The sequence below is a fragment of the Entelurus aequoreus genome, linkage group LG21 (genome assembly GCF_033978785.1).
Source record: "Entelurus aequoreus isolate RoL-2023_Sb linkage group LG21, RoL_Eaeq_v1.1, whole genome shotgun sequence".
Classification (NCBI taxonomy): domain Eukaryota; kingdom Metazoa; phylum Chordata; class Actinopteri; order Syngnathiformes; family Syngnathidae; genus Entelurus; species Entelurus aequoreus.
In genome coordinates, this window is record NC_084751.1 from 30668604 (window position 1) to 30691704 (window position 23101).

The following is a 23101-nucleotide window of genomic DNA, read 5'->3' on the forward strand; positions in this document are numbered from 1 at the left end:
GAGTTTATGTTGCTAAAATGCAGACCATTCTATCTCCCCAGGGAGTTTGCCACTGTTTACATGTGTGCAGTGTATATTCCCCCAGATGCTAATGCGAAGCTTGCGCTAGCACACATCCATGACAGCATTAACAATTGCCTTGTCACACACCCCGACAGCGCTCTCATTGCAGCGGGAGATTTCAACCATGCAGACTTAAAAAGTGTCTTTCCTAAATACCATCGGAATGTTATATGTGCAACCAGGGGAGAGAAAACGCTGGATCAAGTGTATACAAACATCGCAAATGCATACAGAGCCCATGCATATCCCCATCTAGACATGTCAGACCACCTTTCTCTTCTGTTGCACCCACGTTACACACCCAAAATCAGAACTGCTGGAATTACCAACAAAACTATAAGAACATGGCCAGAAGATGCTATCTATCAGCTCCAAGATTGTTTTCATCACACTCTCTGGGACATATTTAGAGACGAGCGTGCAATTTCGCGTGAGTCTCTGGACGAATACACCTCAACTGTGCTGAACTATATTACCTTCTGCGTAGATTGTGTTACATCATTTAAAACAATCCGTGTGTTACCAAATAAAAAACCCTGGATGACACACAAAGTGTCACAGTTACTCAAACAGAGGGACATGGCATCTCCTCCGACGACACGGCCACAGTCCTCAGCCCGCACGAAGTAAGACTCACCTTGCGTAACATCAACCCAAGGAAAGCAGCTGGACCTGATGGTGTTCTGGGCCGTGCGCTTAAGCACTGCACGGACGAACTGACGGATGTATTTGTTTCCATTTTTAATCTGTCACTGTCTACATCCTGGGTCCCTGCCTGTTTTAAAACCGCTACAATAATTCCCATCCCCAAACAGGCCATCATCTCATGCCTAAACGACTACAGACCTGTAGCACTCACCTCCATACCTGCCAAATGCATGGAGAGACTGATACCACCATCCCTTGACCCATATCAGTTCGCGTACCGGAAGAACCGATCAACCGAAGACACCATCGCTATTGTAATCCATAGACTCTTGGAACATCTTGAGCTTAAGGACACTTATGCAAGACTGCTCTTTGTCGATTTCAGTTCAGCATTTAACACAATAAGGCCAAACAGACTCAGATCTAAGCTTCACAACCTTGGTCTGAACACCTTCCTCTGCAACTGGATTTTGGACTTTTTAACAAATCGCACACAGTATGTGAAAATAGGCGAGCACATTTCTGCCACGCTCACCATCAACACCGGTGCTCCACAGGGTTGTGTGCTAAGCCCTGTGCTCTTCACCCTCTTCACACATGACTGTATAGCCTCTTCAACATCCAATCTCACTGTCAAATATGCCGACAACACCACAGTACTTGGGCTCATCAGCAACAATGATGAGACAGCATACAATGCAGAGGTCCAACAGCTGGCTTCATGGTGTGCTAACAACAACTTGGTTCTTAACACTAACAAAACCAAAGAACTAATTGTAGACTTCCGCAGGAAAGGGCAGAGCAAACACCATCCACTTTTAATTAATAACAATCTAGTAGAAAGGGTCAAGCATTTCAAATTCTTAGGGGTGAACATAACAGAAGATCTATGCTGGGACATTAACACTGCTTCTACAGTCGGAAAGGCCCAACAACGTCTTTTTTTTTTGAGGAAACTAAAATGCGCAAACATTCCGCAGAAATCAATGGTTAACTTTTACAACTACAGTCGTTTTATGAAGTAATGTTGTCAGGCTGTGTGCTCCTAGTTATACTGGATCCCAAGATGCAGATCCACTAGAGGTGAGATAGACAGTCTTTGTTGCAAACTTATTCAGCAGCACAACCTGCTCAGTGGCATTGTGGTTAGAGTGTCCGCCCTGAGATCGGTAGGTCGTGAGTTCAAACCCCGGCCGAGTCATACCAAAAACTATAAAAATGGGAGCCATTACCTCCCTGCTTTGCACTCAGCATCAAGGGTTGGAATTGGGGGTTAAATCACCAAAATGATTCCCAGGCGCGGCCACCGCTGCTGCTCACTGCTCCCCTCACCTCCCAGGGGGTGAAGAAGGGGATGGGTCAAATGCAGAGGACAAATTTCACCACACCTAGTGTGTGTGTGACAATCATTGGTACTTTAACTTGTGGCAAACTAAAGTAGCAGTGCAGCAAAAGGAGAACAAAGGGATGCCAAGTATAAAAATGAGCAGAACATTTTTGAATGAAAGAAACTGCTGTTCTAAATGTGTCCACTCGATGTCGCAATACCAATTTTTTGTATCTTTGTAGATTATGCTGCATATGCAAAACAACTTAACCACATGATGTTAGTGCACCAGTTGAGGAAAATGGGCAAATTACATAAATAACATCCTGTAATTTGATTTTGATTATTTTTTTATCTCGATAGATTGAAAATTAAAACCAATGAGTTGACTGATGAACATCATCATATAATTTATTCAGAAAGTATAAATAACGACAAATAAAGGTAGAATACTATTAACCGCAACACATAAGTTTAAAAAAACCAACAACAGCATTATGATTTGTACATTTTCAGAATGTGTCATGTCTGTGTTGATCATGTTTTTGTTTGGCAATGTGCTGTTTGTTTTTTGGACACTTTCTTAGTTCCTGGTTGTTCACTCCCTTGTTTTGTTTCCATAGCAACCCATTAGTTTTCACCTGTCATGTCACGCACCTGTTTCACGTTTTGAGTCACGCACCTGTTGTTAATCATGTCTGTGTTATTTAAGCTTTTCATTTTCTGTTGGTCAGCCTGGCGACATCACATTTATGCTCTGCACATGTTATCATCGTTTTGCTTAATGCCATGTTCACAGTCCCATGCCAAGTAAGTTTTTGTTTCATGTTTATAGTTCTCCGCCTTTGTGCGCGCCTTTTGTTTTCATAGTCAAGTTTTTTACCTCCGCTGTGAGCGCCTTTTGTTTATACCCTTTTGAGCCTTTTGAGTTAAAATATTAAACATGTACTCACACTCACGTCTTGCCCGCGCCAATTTTCCGTTGCCTTCCGGAAAAACAAATCCCAAGGACCAAGTCTTGACAGAATGGGCTTGTTCTATTTTTAAACAAAGAAAACAATTTGAAGTTGTCTTTATTTTTAAGTTATTGTGCCGTGATTTTACCATCCGGGCCCACATGGGAGTAGATTTTTCTCCATGTGGCCTCAAGCCCCCCTAAAATATTCTTAAGCCCCCCTAAATAATTGGGTGTTATATATATATATATTTATTTTTTTATATTGTTTTTTTTTACAAATACATGCCGACCTATTCATTATAAAGTGGCCCGAATATGAGTTTAAATAAATAATCATATAACCTGTTAATATTCACTCATTTTCCCCTCACTTCATAGCGTAAGGTAGCGAGCCCCTTTAGTGCATCGGTATCCAATCCATTCCACTTGTTCATATAGAAAATGCCCACATCACTCAAAATCTAGTCCACATTTTCTCTGCGACCTTGCTTGCGGTCCTGCAGGTGTACGAAGCACATTATCTTCCTTTACAATGAGTGAAGCTGCACGAAACCTTGTGTGTGCAATTGTAAATAATTTAGTTTTTAAGTTTTGTGTTTCTTGTAGAATCTATATAAAATAATATACATTAGCCTATTGTTAAAATAATGAAAAAAAACATCATTAAATATATTTGTTTTATTGTATTGTTACATTAATAGCTGTTGTATTATTATAGGATGGCTTGTTAAACATTTCATAGGATTTTCAGAGGGAGGAAAAACCAAGACATTTGATATAAAATGTAAAATTAATAAATACATAAAAAGAAAAAGAAATAAAATGGTTAAAAGCCATCGTCCCGGGGAGCATTTCATTTCGTCCCGTGCATTTTTTAAAAATAAAAATAATAACAATTAATCATTTCTAAGTCTTTGTTAGCCGTTTGTAAAGTTTTGTGCTCGTGCGTAACGTTCGCTCGCATCCTGTGCATCACCTGGGGGCTAAGCCCCCCCTGTCCTTAAAAGATAGTGACGCCCCTGGTTCCCCTTAAGGCAAAACAATTAGCCAAAAGACAGCTCTTATTTTAAAGCACTCTTAATTTGAGGTACCCCGCATGCTAATACAGGTTTCAACATTTTGTAACTTTTATTTTAAATTTCGGAACGACTGTTTTTAAAGGGATGGGGGGGCAACTCTACATGTATGTACTGTAAGATCACATCTATCTATAATATCTGCTTTTTTACTTGTCAAATTCCCACTTTAAAACTAATAAATAGTTATTGTTCTTTCTTTGTCAGGATTGAGCTGCGAGCTTTAGAAAAAATCCCCGAGGGTAAGGAGTTGACTGTTAGCTACGTGGACTTCCTCAACCTGTCAGCCGAGCGCAAAAAGAAGCTGAAGGAGTGTTTCCACTTTGAGTGCACATGTCAGCACTGCAGCCAGCAGCTCAAGGATGACTTGATGATGGCTTCTGCAGACAACAAAGTGAGCGAATGGTCTGGGCTTGTTTCTAGAAATGTTCTGGGCAAAATGATGAGTAGGGGTGTAAAAAAAAAAATTATTTTAAGAATAATCACGATTCTTATTTGTAACTATTCTTAATCGATTCGAAAACTATATATATATATATATATATATATATATATATATATATATATATATATATATATATATATGTATATATATATATATATATATATATATATATATATATATATATATATATATATATATATATATATTTATTTAAAAAAATTCAATCTGTCCTCCTGTCCAGCCACTGAGGCAAATCATATTGTTAATGAAGATGCCCGTATGTGCTGTACAGATTTACATTAAAAAAGAGAAGTGTGGATATTTGACTTTATTAAATGTTTGGGAAGCATTTTATTAAACAAAACCAGTTTTCTTTTAAGAAATATACAAATTGATTAGAGCCAAAAATAATGGTAATGATAATAATTTATAAGAAAGAAACACAGCAAAACAAAAGTAAACCATCCAAAACAAGCAAACCAAAAAAGACCGAACTGAATTCTGCTTGACTAACAGAATGTCATTTTGAAGGTTTATCAGAAATTTACCAGAAGCTACGTGTTTGGTGGAAATGATTTCAGAGCAGGGCCGGTTGTAGACAGGCATATATGAGTGGGCAGTCAAAAATGTGAGGGGGGCATCGTGTGTACATGCTGCAATTGGCCTTATTTTCTGAGATCCAAATACCACGTGCTAAACAGCGTGTGCAATCCATAAAATAACGTGTATTCGTGTTGCGTGTGATTTACTAAAACTGCATGTGCAATTAAAAAAGTGGTGCAGACCGCCTTATCTAAACATAACGGAGGCCAGCCAGTGCAACTGTGCCAGGTGTGTTTTAGCTCGGTGCCTAGCACACTTGTCTGTCATTCAGAAGGACTCAGGTTACATGAGCTTTTACCTGACATGTTCATTGCGCAACGTAGATGTACAGTACAGCGTGTTATGTTTGTTGTTTATTACAAGGAGACTGGAACAGCTTTCAGCAACACAGGAAGTGTAACGCTCACTCCGCACATGAACACTTCTACTAACTTGTAAATCCGCTAATACTATTCCCAGGCTTCCGGTCTGCTCTCTGTTCTAAGTCTTCTGGGTAATGTACAGTAGTTACACAACAAGTACCCACACATCTCCATTTGTTTTAAAGAAAATATTTTCTTTTTAAACTATTACATTTATTACGTATTATTACTGCTTCATCAAATTTAAGGGGAACTACACTATTTTTTTATTTATTTTTGAATTTAAAAACTCGTTGTTTTTTTTTCTTAGGGTTCTAAAGAAGATAAAAAAAAGTGCTTGCAAAATTCAGCTAATGAGCTTCACCATTGTAGCCTTCAAACCCCTCCATCAGCATGTTATATACACACTGCAAGTCTATATATAATGTAGTAACAGACACAATCCTAACAAAATGTAATATATACAATATTTACCTTATTTTGTTCATTTTAATTATCGCCGGAACTGCTTTCCTTAGCGCATTTATTTCTGTTTCCACATCAGCGCACTTCCGACTTCTGGCAACAAATGTGTGTTACTACCTACATGTCTATGACCTGCCGCTGGCCTGCCCGGCGGCACAGTGGGGCCGGTTCTGGGAGTCCTGTCGCTGGTCGGCCTGCCTGCGTGGGGCCGGTGATCCCTTGTTCCCTGGGTACCGCACCTGCTGTTTTGGGTTGGGCTCTCTTGGTGGCTGGGGACATGCTTTGGCTCCCGCACGTACTGGGAGACAAATATATTGTACATACAAACACACATACTGTACATACATACATACGCACATACACATTTTAATTTTCCCGAGGGACCTCTCCTGAAGGAATCAATAAAGTACTATCTATCTATCTACACACAAATATTCATACATATATACATACATATACGTACATTTACATTCATTTATTACATACGTACGCGCACACATAGGTACATACGCCTGCACATACATACACAAATACAGTACATACATCCACACACACGGTACATACATTTACACGCACATTCACTGTACAAACATACATATACACATACTGTACATAAACAAGCACATATGCATACATACACTCGCATATGCATACGTACACTCGTCAAACATATATTAACCCCCCAGGGGAAACTGGGTAAAACCCACTGATAAAGCTATTATCACTATAACAATCTATAAGGTTAATATAGTCGGCTTCTCTTTCTTCCCCTCCATTTATCTGCTTTCGTTTGTAATTCAAGTTATCGTTACATATATGTAATGTTGCATTTGAAACAATTATATTGTTGTTAATAGAGGTAAGTATTAATATTATTCATTATCAATAGTGCTATTTTATGTAACATTTGTATTGTTACATTTGTAGTGCAATAATGTTCATTGTCATTTGTGTGTTTTCACTATCTACTTCACTAACTGGCTCTTTGCTATTATTTTTCGTATTTGTACATATCGTATTTGCTAATGTTGTTCTGTTGTTGTTATTGTCTCTTTGTCCGCAATTGCCCCCTATGTCTTCTTTTTTTGTCTTCCTGCTATCCTGCTCCGGTCCGGCTGCCTCTAACATGATTAAATACATTTATAAAGTAAATCTGTACAGCAGATAAGGGCATCTACATCAATATTATGATTTGCCTGAGTGGCTGGACAGGACATGTTAGAAAAATGAAAGAAAGAATGATTTAACATTTAGATATAATATTTAGAGTCATTATTTAATCTGTGATGAAAATGAGCTAGATGTGAGAAAAATGTAAAAATAATATATCTGTTGGAAAAGTGTGACTGAACATTTACATTCGGTATCCCATACACATGAGCCTGTATTTCTTGTTTCCACCTCAAGCGCTTGGCAATATGCTGTACATAAGGTACTAATGGAATCTTTCACATTGGTAGGTGCTGGCAAGAAGCTCCTTCTCAATTCATGCATACCTTGTCTCGTCTGATTTCAATGCTCTAGCCGCATAGGCACCTTGTCTCCCTTCTTTGTCATGCATCTGTAGCAACACTGTCCATATTGTGAGGTGTCGGCTGATATTCGAGTGGTCTTTTCCGGGGCCATAGAACTCTAGCACACACTCTTTGATAAGTTTTCTATTCAGATTTTTAAAGTAGTCTCCCTGTACATGTGACCATGTCCATACAAGTTTTTCTTTTAAGAGACATTGTGACATTTTTAACAGTATGAATTTTGCAAAATATTTGACGACACCTAGAATCCTTCTGACGTCATCCTTGTTTTTTGGTTTCTCCTATTGTTCTCAATGGCTATAATGTTTTCTTTGGTTCTGGACTAATCCCTGCTTCAGAGACATCTCTCACAAATGTCAATGCTTTTACTCCAAACTGGCACTTGTCTTTAACTTTAAGTTTACTTGCCGTGTCAGGTCGAGCACCTGTCTCAATTGTTTATCATATTCTTCTCGACTAGGCCTCCCAGACAATGATGTCATCTATCATGGTTTTTATGTGTATTTTCTTGTGGTATACTTCAGGTACTGACAGGATTCCATAAGACAGGAGCAAGAACCGAGATCTTCCCTCTGACGTGTTAAAATTACAGAGTTTTGAGCTCTCGTCGTCTAGTTTCATTTGCCACAAGCCTGACAATGCATCCAGTTCACTGAACCATTTAGCCCCAGCGAACTGTGCCATGATCTCTTCTCTTGTAGGTAGGATTGCTTTAAGGTCCCTTAGATCAAAACAGGTTCTCAGTTTTCCGTTAGGCCTTCTCCACGGTGACCAGCGAGCTGACCCATGATGTAGTTTGTCTATTTTCTTTTATCACTTCTATGTTCTCGATTCTGTCCAACTCCTCTATGAGTTTTCTTCTCTGCTTGAATTGTATTTTTCTGCATGGGTGAACCACTGGTGGCACATTTTCATCTACTTGTATTTTGTAGTCCCCTGGTAAACATCCAAGTCCTTCAAAACAGTCATTGTATTCCATGATTTTACAGGTTGCGATGAGACTGCACAATGTCTTTTTACAAGGTTCAGTTGTTGGAATGCTTGTAATCCCAATATTGGCTTGACACTCATATCCTCAATCAACAGCAATGCTTTCCACGGTGCCACCTCTAACTGGCACTTTTTATCCAGTGTATCCACTCACTTTTGTTTTCACAGGGAATATTTTGCTCATTATACTCATCCACTGACATGACTTTCACTGAGGCTCCTGTGTCCGGTTTGAATATAATTTTAGTTTGGTTGACTGTCAATGGCACTATCCATTTCTCTTCATCTTTGTCCTCTGTATGCACGGCATCCACAAAAAAATGATCAGGTTCCTCTTCAACTGCATGCAACTTTTTCTCTTAAAATAATTCCGCTTTGCAGCAATTTGAGTAATTGCTATTGTTTCTGCAGGCATGACACGTTCTTGGTTGGTGGCTCCCTCCCTTCTAAAGTCTGTTTTAGCCTCTCTGTGTGACTTGTGTTCATTTGGGTGTTTAAAGTGCTGTTCTCCTGTCTTTATGGCATGCACTGATGTGTCCTCTTTGCACAGCTCCTAGGTTTCTGCTGCTCTGCACATGTTCACAGTTTTTTTTACTGTCAGGTCCCGATCCCTCAGTGGTCTTTCTCTGAGTCCATTATCAGTATTTAGCTCAGCTGAATACGGATCAAAACTTTCTCCTTTGTTTTGATCATGTGAGAAAAATGTGTATCCTCATACGTAATGTTGTCTTGGCACAAAATAATCTTCAAACCTTTCCATTAGCACTTCCAATGTTATATCTTCATCAAGTTGAAAACTGTTGTATACATCCAGCGCATCCTCGCCTATGACTTGCAGGAAGATTCTACCTTATCGTCCTCTTCACTGCAACCATTTACAGCCATGTAGATGTTAAATCTCTGCTTAAACCTTTTCCAGTTATTAGCCAGGTTTCCCCCCGTTAGCTGCATAGTTGTTGGTGGACTTAGCTTTAACCATGTTACCTATATTGGTTGTTTATAACAAGGAGAATCGAACAGCTTTCCTCTGTTGCTGACACAGCTGCTGTGTCAGCAACACAGGAACTGTTTATTGCTCACTCAGTACATGAACACTTCTACTAGCTTGTAACTCCGCTTGCAATTGTTGTATATTTGTTGGTGGTGTGATGGGTGATGAGCCAAGAAGACGCCAATGAGGAATCGTCGAACAAAAAGCTTTATTTGTTTTAGCGAGCCTCAGACTGGAACTGCTGTTTCCAGGATAAAGAGTATGGGCCCGATTACTCTTCTCCTGTCTTCTTGGACAACTGTCCTTAAATACCTTTTACACGAAGACAGTTACTCTTTGTTGTTATAGCCTTGGGGCCGGCCAGTTTGTTTGTACAAATGCAGACAACACCTGGGCGTCACTTTGCTCAATGGAAGTCGGATGACCTCCAACCCCTGATCTCTACTCCTACCGGTGGGGGCTCTTACCAGATGTCGTTATTGTGTTTACACTTCCTCCTAAAATCCAACTGCTGCTATCCTTTAAGTTCTCCAATGTCCTGGGGGCAAAAGCAAGCACTCTCTTTATTTGACATCTGGACCTGAAGCTATCTAAGGGCTATCTATTTCCTTAATAGAATAATCCCCTAAAATATTATGTGACCAAATACAAATACATGCTAGTAAACAATCATAAGAAAATTGTACACGGTATGATTCACCTGACACTATTCCCAGGCTTCCGGTCTTCTTTCCCGCTCAGCCTTCTGGGTAATGTAATTACAGTGATTATCACTGATGGTGGCTATCAATTTTCATTGATTATAGTGGTATTTCCGGAACATCTTCTAACACCCTCATGCTCGTATGTCCCTCACAGCCGTCTACTGAGAAACTAAAAGAGGTGACTGCCTTCAGTAAAGACTGTCTGGAGAAGATCGAGAAATCCCGCAATGAGGGAAATTTCCACGAGGTACATTTCCTTTTTTTGCATAGAACACAATCTTCTGTCTGGGTCTTGACTGGCCACGTCTGCTTTTAGGTGGTGAATCTGTGTCGCGAGTGTTTGCATCAACAGGAGAACGTCCTCGCTGACACTCACCTGTGCAAACTGCGTGTGCTCAGTGTAGCCAGCGAGGCGCTTTCATACCAACGCTCGTACTCTGAGGCGGCAGATACGCTCAGAGGATGGTGAATGCCTACATGTAAGTTATCCAACTTATCAATTACATTTCTGACTTTTGTGGCTGATTTGAACACAAAGGTTATCTCAAACTGGAATGATATTAAGCACGTTAAGACCTTTCACACTCCTTGTACTTCAGGGCCACATACTGAAAAAACTAAATATTTGTGTGTCAAGAGTCTTCAAAGGGGGCCTATAAGGGTTTTATTCTACATTTAAAACACTTCCTTGTGGTCTACATATTGTGTATTGGCTATGCTTTGGTGTAAAATTTGTGTGAATTTTGCTCCACATTCACTTTCATAACCCATTTTTTGAGTCTGTCTGCAAGATGTTCAATTCTGGCGGCATTCACAGATTGCAAATTAAACCACGCCCCACTCTCCATTATTTTTTTTTATTCCAGACATGATCGAAAATAAAGTTCATAAACATTATTGATTCAATCGGTCCCGTCGATCGATTCAGACTCACAAAAGCTGTTTTAGCAGCGTTTATGTCGCTGCATGTCACAGGTTGGTGTTGTTATATGCGTGCCAAGATTACTTTAAATATTACTTTTCTTCTACCTTTTGTTGTATTTTCCCATAGCCTGAACATGTTCTGGCTAAGAGCTTGACTGTTGTCTAAATAAGTGCTTCCCCCGTGCGGTGACGTCCCGGCATAGCCAGACGGCAAAACCCCATGAACGGAGACTAAATAAGTGCTTCCCCCGTGCGGTGACGTCACGGCGTAGCCAGACTGCAAAACCCCATGAATGGAGGCATCTAAAATGGCATACCAAAATGCATGAACTTTATGATCTGACGCTTTGGCAATGTTTAACCCGAGTATCCAACATTGAAACAACATTTATAGGTCCATCCATCCATCCATTTTCTATGGCTTGTTCCTTTCGGGGTCGCGTGGGTTCTGGAGCCTATCTCAGCTGCATTGGGCGGAAGGCGGGGTACACCCTGGACAAGTCGCCACCTCATCGCAGGGCCAAAACAGATAGACAGACAACATTCACACTCACATTCACACACTAGGGCCAATTAAGTGTTGCCAATCAACCTATCCCCAGGTGCATGTCTTTGGAGGTGGGAGGAAGCCAGAGTACCCAGAGGGAACCCACGCAGTCACGAGGAGAACATGCAAACTCCACACAGAAAGACCCCGAGCCCAGGGATCGAACTCAGGACCTTCGTATTTATAGGTCCAAAAAACTAAATCCATCATAGGTTTCATTTAAGCAAATGTTATGATAGGCTTGAACCATTTGAACACATGGCTTTGGTCTCTTTTGAAAGATAACTAGTTGAATATGTCTTCATTCTTTTTTTTCAGAAACACGCTTTTAAAATAACTAGCTTGAAGTTAAGGACTTGGAATCGTCCCATTTTAAATTTGACAACAGTACTCCAACATTTTGTATTTTAAAAAGGTTTTTCTGAAGTTAGGATCAAACGTTCCAAATGTGTTTAAAGACACTTGATCACAGTCAAAGTCTTCACTGACTCCAGGCAAAAAAACCTCCATGTCTTCCTGACCTTGTATATTGTCTTTGGACGCACTTTTATCAGCATTGTTTCTGAAATAAACAGGGCTGTCCAAATTAACATTTCTACCCACCCATTTTCTACACCACTTTTCCTTCTACACCACTTGTCCTTATTAAGTTAACGGGTGAGCTGGAGCTTATCCCAGCTGACTTTGAGCAAGAGCCTTGACTAGTTGCCAGCCATTTGCAGGGCACATAGAGAAAAACAACCATTCACACTCTCCTTCACGCCCTTAGACAATAAGGACAAATGGTCCCTGGCCTGCACTTTGGACATCCCTGTTGTGCAGTGATGTTTCTAGATCAGAAAAGAACCACCTAGGACAAAACAAGTCCAGCTTGTACTGTCTAATGGGTTTTTAATCATTTCTAAATCTCGGTTTGATAAATCACCAAAATCACACGTACAAATAGTATTTGATCATAAAACCTAAGTTCTAAAACGTTGAAAATAAAAACATTGTCCGGTCACTTCGGCTCACGGTTGCAAAGGATTAAGAAAAAAGCAGGAACCTGAAGCATGACGGCATAACTACTAAATTAGATTTTTTTTTTTATTATAATTTAACAGCACATCTGGGATATGACATGATGAAAAATATGAAAAACCCATGAGAAATAAATAAATTAATATAAACATTTGTCCAATTATCTGTGTTATAAATGTATTTTCTGTACATTTACAATTGTTTTTTAACATTTACTTGAATAAAAATTTGCAGAGTGTCATTAAAAAAATTGCAAGATCTGGGTCAGTGGTGTCAAACATACGGATCCGGCCCGCAAACAGGTTTTATCCGGCCCGCGTGATGAGTTTGCCAAGTATTAAAATGAGCTGCATTTTTTTTTTTTTTTATGAAAGAAACTGCTGTTCTAAATGTATCCACTGGATGTCACAATAGCAATTCTGGACTAGAGGTACAAAGTAATGCGTGGCTGCGGCTCCTTTCCCTCAACCCAAATGAAACTGTCTTCTGCTTCGAACACATCGTTATTTGGCACCCTTAGTCCCCCATAATGTCTCTGTGAAAAACGAGAAAACTTAACCCTTTTGAATAGTTTTTACCTCTGTTTCTTACGGTTTGTTGAGTTAGCACTGGATTGATATGTGGACATGACAAAGGAGGTATTTGATACCTCAAAGAGGTTACATGTTTTTTTTTCAATCCCAAAAGAAAGTTTAATCCTGCCTTTGTAGATACACTAAGACGAAGTCTAAGATCATTGTGTTATTCAATGTGTTTTTGAAACTGCATCAATTTCCTCAGAATGTTCAACAGACTTGAAGTGTTTTGTCCAGAGGATTATTTGTGATTTGTACGTTTTCAGAATGTGCTTGTTCTATTTTTGGCCAAAGTAAAACAAAGTAAACAACCTGGAGTTGTCTTTATGTTCAAGTCATCATGCCATGAGGTTACCATTCCGGCCCACCTGGGAATAGATTTTCCTCCATGCGGCCCCTGAGCTAAAATGAGTTTGACACCCCTGATCTAGGTAATCTTCAGCGAGTTTTGCCTCTTTGAGCCAGACAGCCTTTATACAGAATTTGTATTAACATATCAATGAAGTTGAAAATAAATATCACCAACTATCAACAATTAATAAAAACATAAAATAATAGCAACAACTGATGAAATTATAAGCCTATTGTTATATCTCAAGCTATTTAAGCCCAGTATCCTGTTGCCTAGGGTTGTTACCAACTCTCTGAAAAATAAAGAATAATACAAAGTGTGTATATATATATATATATATATATATATATATATATATATATATATATATATATATATATATATATATATATATATGTGTGTGTGTATGTATGTATATATATATATATATATATATATATATATATATATATATATATATATATATATATATATATATATATATATATATATATATATATATATATATATGAGGTGAGGCGATGAGGTGGCAACTTGTCCAGGGTGTACCCCGCCTTCCGCCCGATTGTAGCTGAGATAGGCTTCAGCGCCCCCCGCGACCCCGAAGGGAATAAGCGGTAGAAAATGGATGGATGGATGAATAATATATATATATATATATATATATATAATCGAAAGTAGCTTGTAGTTTAATTTACTACATTTTTCAAGTAGGTTGCCCATCACTAAGTATTGATGCCTACATTTTCTTGAAGGTGAATTAGTCCCTCCCTTCTTTTTTGTTATCTTAATGAGCAATTTGTATAAACAGTGATTACAGCATGTAAATTTAAGTTTAAAAAAAAATTATAATCCAAAAGCATCAATACCTCAGCTTGTGTGACAGTCACTGCACGTCACTGCTTTATTTAATTAATTATACACTTTGATTTCAAAATCAAAATGCTCAACAATCAAAAACTTTCTCAGAAAGAAAAACAACACCATCTTGTGCATTTAGTGGGCTACTGCATCTGTGGGATTGGGTGTGAGGGGCTTAATTGCCTACAATAAGAATACAGCCAGTGTGCATGTGGCCTCTCTGCCCTATATCATTAGTGTCCAAAGTGTGGCGCAGGGTCATTTTTGATCCACAACTTGGTTTTTAATTGCCCCTGAGCATATTATAAAAATTCTATAAATGTATTGGCAAAGGGGACCTAGGATGATTTTCTTCTTTTCTGGCTTATAAATGTTGTTAAAATGTGGAATACTTGTGAGCTTGCATGCAGCTTTGAATGCACTATTTTTTTTAACAATGGCTAATTTGTGATGTCACAGGTTGACGGATGTACTTATGTTGGCATCCAAGTAACTGCTGTCAGCCAGCCTCCTCCCCCTCTGCTGTCATTCCTTCCCTCCGACCTGCTCTGATGTATATACATTAAAGGCCTACTGAAATGATTTTTTTAAAATTTAAACGGGGATAGCAGATCCATTCTGTGTCATACTTGATCATTTCGCGATATTGCCATATTTTTGCTGAAAGGATTTAGTAGAGAACATTGACGATAAAGTTGCAACTTTTGCTCGCTGATAAAAAAAAAAGCCTTGCCTGTATCGGAAGTAGCGTGACGTCACCGAAGGAAGGACTTCTCACAATTCCCCATTGTTTACAATGGAGCGAGAGAGATTCGGACCGAGAAAGCGACGATTACCCCATTAATTTGAGCGAGGATGAAAGATTCGTGGATGAGGAACGTTAGAGTGAAAGACTAGAATGCAGTGCAAGACATATCTTTTTTCGCTCTGACCGTTAGGTACAGGCTGGCTCATTGGATTCCACACTCTCTCCTTTTTCTATTGTGGATCACGGATTTGTATTTTAAACTACCTCGGATACTATATCCTCTTGAAAATGAGAGTCGAGAACGCGAAATGGACATTCACAGTGACTTTTATCTCCACGACAATACATCGGCGAAACACTTTAGCTACGAGCTAACGTGATAGCATCGTGCTTAACTGCATATAGAAACAAAAGAAATAAATCCCTGACTGGAAGGATAGATAGAAAATCAACAATACTATTAAACCATGGACATGTAACTACACGGTTAATGCTTTCCAGGCTGGCGAAGGTTAACAATGCTGTTGCTAACGACGCCATTGAAGCTAACTTAGCAACCTGACCTCACAGAGCTATGCTAAAAACATTAGCTTTCCACCTACGCCAGCCAGCCCTCATCTGCTCATCAACACCCGTGCTCACCTGCGTTCCAGCGATCGACGGTGCGACGAAGGACTTCACCCAATCACAGATGCGGTTGGCGGCCCGAAGACGGAGGAAGTTAAGGTGAGTTTGGCGGCTAGCGCGTCTGCAATCCATCTCTCAGTCCTCCTGGTTGTTCCTGTAGTCCGCCGCTAATACACCGATCCCACCTACAACTTTCTTATTTGCAGTCTCCATTGTTCATTAAACAAATTGCAAAAGATTCACCAACACAGATGTCCAGAATACTGTGGAATTTTGAGATGAAAACAGAGTTTTTTGTATAGGATTCAATGGGTCCGTATACTTCCGTACCAACCCTTAACGTCACGCGCATACGTCAGCATAAAAAAACGTTTTCAACCGGAAGTGTGGTGGGAAATTTAAAAATGCACTTTATAAATTACCCCGGCCGTATTGGCATGTGTTGCAATGTTAAGATTTCCTCATTGATATATAAACTATCAGACTGCGTGGTCGGTAGTAGTGGGTTTCAGTAGGCCTTTAAATACATTTGTGTTTGTTAGTCCACAACATTTTACACAGGACTGTTTTGTCAACAGTACAAAGTGGTATTAGACACTAAATTCTGCTAAAAATAGATGGTGCTATTGAAACATTACTACTTGGTTTGAGAAACAGTAGGATAAAGTTATATTTTCCTATAATTGTGGCATGCACACGATTCTGTAACAAGCAGAAAGCTAAATGATGTTTTTTATGAGGTGTTGTGCCCCACACAAGCTGTACATCATGTTGTGACTGGCAAATTTTACATATGGTTAATGAAGTTTATTTTCGACCATAACTGAAAAAAGAATAGCGATGTTTATCGCCTTTAAAATAAATACATAATGTACGCAAAATTTACACTAAAGAATATCCAATACATAATTTCTAGACCACGAGGAAGTGTGCTGAGGGTTGATTAGAATCATCATAGGTCCCCTCTAAGATAAATTAATAGATATTACACTAATATGCTTTGTTACCAAAGTGTAAGATGTTTAATTCAGATCGCTCAGAATATATTATATGTATACTGTATATTAAGGGTGGAAAGGTTCACAAAATCCACAGTGCGGATGTTTTTACGGTTTTCTGACATAGTTTTGGGCTCAATTTAGTGTACATTGTTGATTTTTAAACACCCAGGAAACCATATCTCTCAATATTGCACCTTTACCATTTAATACTTCTTACACAAAAGTATCATTAAATTAAACTTAAAATTGGCTCCTAAAGTTTTGAGTTTCTGACCCTTGAATGGAATGCAAGAATTCTCATATTTATTGATACAACACATCATTGGACAGTTGTGACCAGTATTTGAAGTAAAACCATAATGTTTTTACATAACAATGTACCAATAATTGCTTTAAGTTTACATGGTTCCTAGTCAAAGAAAGAACACACAAGAATGCATCAGCAAAAAGCTGTCTAGTTATCATTAACTTAGCAGTGAAGCTGTTTAAAATGTTACAATCCCTGGCATTGGTGGTCACGTCAACAACTGGCAAGCATTAGCATGACGTTTTTCTGAGTTTTCCCTCAGCTTTTGAACAACAAGTAGTCATAACATTTGTGGAAAAATTCAATTAAATAAAAAAATGTGCATCACCAAACTGATTGTGGCGAAAAACAAGAATAAGTAGCTCTCTGATTAGTGCCCAGGAGCAGGTGAGCGTCCTGAACACTAATCAGAGGCAGGTAAAACTAATCTGCAGTCATGGCAACTAAAACACAAACCCAGGGGTGCTCAAAACAGAACTAAGCGAGTCAAACTAAAATAACACATGATCCGGCAACGGATCATAACAATAATGCTGAATTAGTGGGAACCCTGGGCTTGTTTCATTGTGATGAGATGGTCCCCGGCAGGTTGATGGTGTATACTATATACCAGAGGTGTCCAAGGCCTGGGCCGCACCGTCTGCATTTTCAATTTGGCCGTGAAGACGATGGCACGAGTTCAATTTCAATACGCAACCTGGCCGTACAGAGTGTTAATTAATAAATATCAAATTTAAATACCCAGGGGTCTGACAGGTGGCAAACTGTCTTGTGGACAATGTGATCAAATCTGGTCAGTGACCATGATGTGTACTTTCTTGTAAGTACTAGCACAGCATTTTTATTATATGACCCAATCCAAACAACCTTTCCTAGTCATAATGCAGAAAAAAAATTCAACCAGCACAAAAAGTCAACACACATGGTCACAGATAACACATCCTGCTCACTGAACTTTGCGGATATTATGAAAAAGTTCCATCACCATAGCATTCGAAATTTCACCCATTTAAATCCACACTTATAAATGTTTGACTTTTAGCTGCTTGGTATTTCTGATTGATTACAAAGCTTCAAAGAGGTAGTCACAGAAGTAAAAAAGGTAGGAGTTGAACTTACACATACTCTTAATATTCAGTTGTAATAATTATTCATTATATATCTATTATATTATTATAATATGTAAACACACACACACTTATATATACAGTATATATATACTTAGGGATGATACTCGAAACCGGTTTTCCCGGTTGTTCGATAAGAAAAGAACCGAGTCCTCGGACTCGAATCCCTTTTTAAAAACCGGTACCCGTTATCGAGACCACTATAGTAAAGAAAAAGAGTTGGTTCTATATTCGAACCCCTCGGAACGAATACCGTCCCGACCAGAAATGCTCCGTGTGACATCACAAGAAATCAGTCACGTAGCTCGGTCATTAAGCGCAGATAGCAAAAGCAGGAAAAAAATGGACGGGAAAAAGCGCTCCAATGTGCAATAAAGTTCAAAACAAAAGGTATAATCCAATGAATAACTTTACTGGGAGCTTTGAGCAGACTACAAACACATGACGAACACTTTTACGACCAACCGGAAACATAGCAACGCACCTCCTTTACGGCAGCTGTCGCAACGTTCTTATAGCAACCGCAGCACATACATATATGACATGATCTCCCTTTTTCAACTTTTGTTTTTCTTTCCTTGTAAACAAAACAAAATCACACTGTATATGTGTTGTCTGTCTAATTATAAATAATGCAGACGAGGCGTGTTGGCTGAGTTCTTGACGTTTACTTTCACGGGTGACGACATGCAACACTTTTCGGGGCTACCGCGCATGCTCGTCACTCCCGTTGCATGATGGGTAGTGTAGTTGTTATATTCCCTATATAACATCTTTCCCCCTATAAAGAAACAATGTTAACTCAATAAAGTGTATTTCTTTTTTTAGCTTTAACTTTTCATTTTTTAGCATTGTAACCACATTTGCAAACAACTTTTCTATTCATAGAATTTTCTTTCAATAAAGAAATAAAGTGCAAAAATGTCAAAGCATCATAACAAACAGTTATGTCAAATAGCAGCAGAATTGCACTTTTTGGAGAGCTGTATTATTTCCAGTTTTGTGCCCAAGGTACTGATTTTATTTAACACTATATTATTATTTATACACCTATAGTGATCACAGAGACAGGTTGTTTTTGTGTTACCTTATATATTTGTTTTTCTGAAAAATCCCACTTAATATACTTTGGGTAACAACAGTCAATATTTTTTTTTTTTTTTTTTTAGGGGGGCAACAGTCAATATTTATTTATTTTTTAGATTAAATTGTTTTCTTATATAATAAAAGTGAGCTTTTGTTAAACCAAATATTGTGTGGTTTTTTCCATATACAACAACCTATCTGGACTCGATAAGAGAATCGATAAGGAATCGGTTCGATAAGAGGATTCGATAATAGACTCGAACTCGATAATTTCTTATCAAACATCATCCCTATATATACTGTATGTGGTTACTTTGCATGTAGTCGGCTTTCAGGCCCAGACAATTTTTTTTAACCCATGCGGCCCCCCAGTCAAAAAGTTTGGACACCCCTATTATATACCATCAACCTACCGGGGACTGCATATGGAAATTAGCCTCTGGCTACAAACTGGCACAGTTACATTTTATATGTACAACATTGCGCATTGTACCATGTATCCCATCCATCCATTTTCTACCGCTTGTCCCTCTTGGGGTTGCGGGGGGTGCTGGAGCCTATCCCAGCTGCACTCAGGTGGAAGGCGGGGTACACCCTGGACAAGTCGCCACCTCATCGCAGGGCCAACACAGATAGACAACATTCACACTCACATTCACACACTAGGGTCAATTTAGCGTTGCCAATCAACCTATCCCCAGGTGCATGTCTTTGGAGGTGGGAGGAAGCCGGAGTAGCCGGAGGGAACCCACGTAGTCACGGGGAGAACATGCAAACTGCACACAGAAAGACCCCGAGCCCAGGGATCGTGTAACAAAGATATAACAAATGGCGACTTACTATCAGGAGTTTTATAATACATCTATGAACAAGCTTATTGGTGTATCCACTTTACTGGGACAGGTGAAAGTTAAGTCGAAAAAATGTGTTTGTTTTTAAAATATTTAATGTTTCTCTGCGGCCGAGTAGCATATGTGTCACGGACCAGTACCGTTCCCCAGATCGTTGGTTGGGGACAACTACTGTAAATCAGAGCCAATTTTGAAGTTTCATTCTGTTGTTTCAAATTGATATGAGATTTTTTTTGTAATCCTCTAAACCTGTAGTCTCAAACCACCGGTCCGGAGACCGATACCGGTCCGTGACGCATTTGCTACTGGTCCGCAGAGAAACATTAAATAATGTATAAACGACTGCATTTTCTCGGACTTAACTTTCGCCTGTCCCACTAGACACACCAATAAGCTTGTTTATAGATGTACAATAAAACTCCTCATCGAAAGCTGCCATTTGTTATATTTGTTACAACTTTGTGACATGATACTTTGCACATTAATGAACATATAAAATATAAATGTGACAGATTGTAGCCAAAGGCTGATTTCCATCCACAGTCGCTAGCAGGTTATTGGTAACCTGCTGGGGATCTCATTGCAAAGAAACAAACCCAGGGCTCCCACTTATTCAGCTTTATAGGGAGTTGTATTTTTCATGCACTTATTTTAGCTGTATTTATCTGGCACAAGTGAAAAGCCGGTCCCTGAAAATAATGTCTACATTAAACCGTGCAAAAATGGTTGCGGACCACTGCTCTAAGTGATGTTTTCTTTGTAAACTCTAACATCTTTATATCCTTTATCTGTTTTTAGAGACTGTACTTGTGTTTAGAAAGTAGCTAAATATGAGCTTCCCCTACTTGAAAGACCAGCAACTTCTACTGAGCCCCTGGTATCCTTATATTTTATTTTATGCGGCCCTAGCTGGAAAAAATTGGACACCCCTGTCTAATATTCCCCTTAGTAGGAAACATCCACAAGAGCATTCCTATTATGACAGGTATCCTTTTTTGCCCGGGTTTCTTTGAAATTAACCTGGCTGGATACATTTTGCTTCCTCTATCGCCCTCATCAACAGGAAGTTGTACCACCACAATAGCCCACAGTTGGGTTTGGCCACCATGCGTGCAGGCGTCACACACTGGCAGGCAGGGCAGACTGAGCAGGGCCACAGCATGATCTGCCAGGCCTATGGAATTCTAATGGTCTCCCACGGGCCCAACCACACTGTTACCCACAACCTGGAGGTAAGGTCATAGAGTAACAACAGTATTGACAATTGAGTAGTTTAATCGTAAGCCATGTTCATGTTGATATCCTAATTGAAAGGTGGTATTCAAGCATTGATAGCTTTAATGTGGAGTCTTTCTGCCTACCTTCAGTCGATGCGCATGCAAACTGAGATGGAGCTGAAGAAGAAAAAGGAAGAGGAGGCGGCCTCATCCTAAATTATGCTGGCTTCGACAAACAACCCGAGGCCAAAGTTTCTACTTGTCTTCGCTGAAGAGCCACCTGAAGAAACACAAATGGCTGCTCATGTGTTACAGCTCTATTGGTTAAATATGTGCTGACAAAGACTGTTGTATTTGAAGACATCTGAGCACCATCACATGTTGTGTACAGCAGTTACAATAAAACTTGCAGAACACAATGTGTTGTGGTCACTTTACCACCATCAGGAAGTGCTCTCTGTTACTATATATGATATGTACCGGCTGTTCTTGTTGGATTGTAAATCCCACAATATGTATTTTCATGTACATTCTGAGTGTCTTTTCAGTAAAAAACTAAAAAGACCTGTTTCCAAAACGGAATTAACTCTATTTTTCCCCCCGTCAGAATGTACATAAAAATATAGACTCTGGGATTTACAATGGGTTATACTTGTGGGTTACACTTGTATAGCGTTTTCTACCTTTTTAAGGAACTCAAAGCACTTTGACACTATTCACACATTCACCCATTCACACACACATTCACACACTGATGGCGGGAGCTGCCATGCAAGGTGCTAACCAGGACCCATCAGGAGCAAGGGTGAAGTGTCTTGCTCAAGGACACAACGGACGTGAGTAGGATGGTAGAAGGTGGGGATTGAACCAGGAACCCTCAGGTTGCTGGCACAGCCACTCTCCCAACAGCACCACGCCGTCCCCCGACAATATTAACTATGAACAATAAAACACGGAATATTGAGAATTTATGGACGTTGCTCTTACTTCCTCGACCACCTCCTTGATCGACATATTTTTAATCAAGCAAGGGCAACAAAGATGCAACAAACACGGCAAAATTATAAAAAAAAACATCCACTTGTTCGATATATCACTGTTAATTCTGCAGAACTTTCTACAACAAAGTTCCTGCAGAACAGTGATATTAGATCGAGCATCATTATGCAACACCATCTGCTGGTCACATTGTGTATCACAAGTCAGTTTAACTGCACATCATGACACTAAATAACTCGTACATCACAAAAAATCAACCATTGGAATAATAACTATAGTTTGAAAACATTCAGCCGACTTCATTGAAGTGTTTAATATGTCGTATTATGCCCAGGTAGCCCAGTTAACTGCTTTTTTTTCTTGCTGGTTTTCAATACTCGTATCACGTGACTTCAAGCTTGACACCTCATTGGCTGGTTCTGAGACAAGAGCGATTGCTTTAGCCTTATGTTACCGGAAGTGAGTTTTGCTTTTTGAAGCAACGAATTTTTTCAGTACTGAATTTTTTACACTGGATTTTTTTACACTGATTCTTATTAGACTGGTTTTTTTATACACTAATAATTTTTTACACTGAATTTATATACACCGAATTTTTTAAACAGATTTTTTTTTTTTGTTGTGAATTTTAAAACAATTATATTTTGGTGGAATGGCCCATATACATATGACTCAATCCATAAAACAATCAA

The 23101-nt window shown here is 39.1% G+C and overlaps 1 protein-coding gene and 1 long non-coding RNA gene across 3 annotated transcripts in view; one reads left to right on the top strand and one right to left on the bottom strand.

Annotated features, from left to right (window-relative positions):
* smyd1a (SET and MYND domain containing 1a) overlaps positions 1–21819 on the top strand; it is a 55189-nt gene extending 33370 nt beyond the window's left edge. The window contains 6 exon segments of the mRNA XM_062031386.1: positions 4280–4466; positions 10322–10414; positions 10484–10613; positions 10616–10646; positions 21257–21425; positions 21561–21819. Of these exon segments, the coding sequence (XP_061887370.1) occupies positions 4280–4466; positions 10322–10414; positions 10484–10613; positions 10616–10646; positions 21257–21425; positions 21561–21626 (676 nt within the window). The 3' untranslated portion in view covers positions 21627–21819.
* LOC133638601 (uncharacterized) overlaps positions 1–23101 on the bottom strand; it is a 53316-nt gene that overhangs the window by 9468 nt on the left and 20747 nt on the right. The window contains exons 1-2 of one of the 2 annotated variants that reach the window (XR_009823660.1): positions 21555–21670; positions 6069–6245 (exon numbers count right to left, since the gene is read on the bottom strand). This is a non-coding gene — a long non-coding RNA (uncharacterized LOC133638601). Of the gene's footprint in view, positions 1–6068; positions 6246–21554; positions 21671–23101 lie in introns of those variants that run through there. The other variant, XR_009823659.1, reaches the window with a different exon arrangement.